General features: G+C 43.2%; 1 protein-coding gene across 3 annotated transcripts in view; it reads right to left on the bottom strand.

The window, feature by feature from the left end:
- LOC143277263 (uncharacterized) overlaps positions 1-2500 on the bottom strand; it is a 165988-nt gene that overhangs the window by 48652 nt on the left and 114836 nt on the right. For all 3 annotated transcript variants that reach the window (XM_076582051.1, XM_076582050.1, XM_076582052.1), the window contains 2 exons: positions 2180-2262; positions 910-1017 (listed from right to left, as the gene is read on the bottom strand). In XM_076582051.1, the coding sequence (XP_076438166.1) occupies positions 910-1017; positions 2180-2262 (191 nt within the window). The remainder of the gene's footprint in view (positions 1-909; positions 1018-2179; positions 2263-2500) is intronic.

The following is a 2500-nucleotide window of genomic DNA, read 5'->3' as shown; positions in this document are numbered from 1 at the left end:
GTTAATGATGATGATGATGATGACGATGGTACTACTACTGCTACTATATCAAAATAATTGATGATGATGATTGTGCTGCTGCTGCTACTACTACTACTACTATATCAAAATAATTGATGATGATGATTATGCTACTACTACTACTATTACTGATACTACTACTTTATCAAAATGAAATCATAGTGATGAGTGATAATGATGGTGATGATGAAGACCAGTGATGATGATGACGATGATTATGGTACTACTACCACTACTACTATATCAAAATAATTGATGATGATGATGATGATGATGATGATGATGATGATACTACTACTACTACTATATCAAAATAATTGATGATGATGATTATGCTACTACTACTACTACTATATCAAAATGATTAATGATGATGATGATGATGATGCTACTACTACTACTTCTACTACTATATCAAAATGATTAATGATGATGATGATGATGATAATGATGATGATGATGATGATGATGATGCTACTACTATATCAAAATAATCAACGATGATGATGATGATACTACTACTATATCAAAATGATCAATGATGCTGCTGCTACTACTACTACTACTATATCAAAATAATCAACGATGATGATGATGATACTACTACTACTACTACATCAAAATAACTAATAATGAAAAAGATGATGATACCACTACTTCTTCTGGTGATGAGGATTATGATAATAATAGTAATGATAATGAATAATAATAATAATAATAAGAAGAATCACCACAACTATAGTAATAATGATGATTTAACCACACACAACAAAACATGCGCACACACAGACACATTCACATACACACACACGTGCGCGCACACACACACACACAAACGCACACACAGAGTCAGACACAGTCACACACACACACACACACACAACTGACCTGTTCCCCAAACCGTTCATCCAATCAGACACCAGGGAAGAGGCTGTGTTGGTGCAGGTCACGTGGTCGTATTTGCAAGCATCGGAGATGATCCACGTCATCTTGAATCTGTGTGGCGTCACCATCACCACCACCACCACCACCAAAAAAAACATCATCACCATCACCACCACCACCACCAAAAACAACATCATCACCATCACCACCACCACCACCACCACCAAAAACATCATCACCATCACCACCACCACCACCATCACAACAACCACCACCACCACCACCACCAAAAACAACATCATCACCTGTACACCAATGGGCAGCAGCACAAACAACACGACAACAACAACAACAACAGTGATAAGAAACTCTAGGGAGAGCTGGACAGTACAAGGTCTTCAGAGAAGAAGCACCCCCCCCTCAGTCAAGTGTTTCTCGGCCCTTAATAGGTTTGTCTTGTCTTGAACATCTGAATCTGTGATAAGAAACTCTGGGAAGAGCTGGACAGTACAAGGTCTTCAGAGAAGAAGCCCCATCATCAGTCAAGTGTTTCTCGGCCCTTAATAGGTTTGTTGTCTTGTCTTGAACATCTGAATCTGTGATAAGAAACTCTAGGGAAGAGCTGGACAGTACAAGGTCTTCAGAGAAGAAGCACACCCCCCTCAGTCAAAGTGTTTCGGCCCTGAACTCCTTACACTCTAAAGGGGGCCGGGCCGCTACCCAGGTCATGACTCCTGGATGCCCTTGTATTGCCGCCTTTTCTTTTCCTTTTTTTTTCTTTCTTTAAAAAAAAAAAATCAACACCAAAAATAGCACCAAAACGTACACCAACACTACTGGAACCACCACCATCACCAAGAACACCATCACCAACAGCAAGATCACCACCAACAACATCACCAACACCACCATCACCAACAACAACATCACCAACAGCACCATCACCAACAACAACATCACCAACACCACCATCACCAACACCACCATCACCAACACCACCAACAACAACACCATCACCACCACCACCATTACCAACAACAACACCATCACCAACACCATCATCACCAACACTACCATCACCAACAACCACATCATCACCACCACCACCACCACCACAACCATCACCCACCACCACCACCGACATCACCACAACCACAACCACCCCCACCAACACACAACCACCACCACCAGCATCACCACCACCACCACCACAACCACCACCACCTCCACCACCACCACCACCACCATCACCAACAGAAACACCACCACCTACACTTCAATGGGAGGGTCGTTGTTGGCGGGCACATCAAAACCTATCGTCTTCAAGGGCTCATCCACCAGCTCCTGCATGAAGCGCTGTCAACACAGACCACAAACACAAGTTAACACACACACACACACACACACACACACACGCACTGACATCAACACAAACAGACGCGCGCGCACACACATACACACACACACACACACACATGTACAGAAAGGCACGCGCACATGCACACAAACATTCACACACACACCAAACACGCCCCCCACACCCCCGACCGACACACACACAACACACAAACCATACACAAGCGCAAAACAGCCA

Source organism: Babylonia areolata, chromosome 33 (genome assembly GCF_041734735.1).
Source record: "Babylonia areolata isolate BAREFJ2019XMU chromosome 33, ASM4173473v1, whole genome shotgun sequence".
Lineage (NCBI taxonomy): Eukaryota > Metazoa > Mollusca > Gastropoda > Neogastropoda > Buccinidae > Babylonia > Babylonia areolata.
The sequence above is the reverse complement of the archived record's forward strand: the minus strand, read 5'-3'. Positions and strand labels throughout refer to the sequence as shown.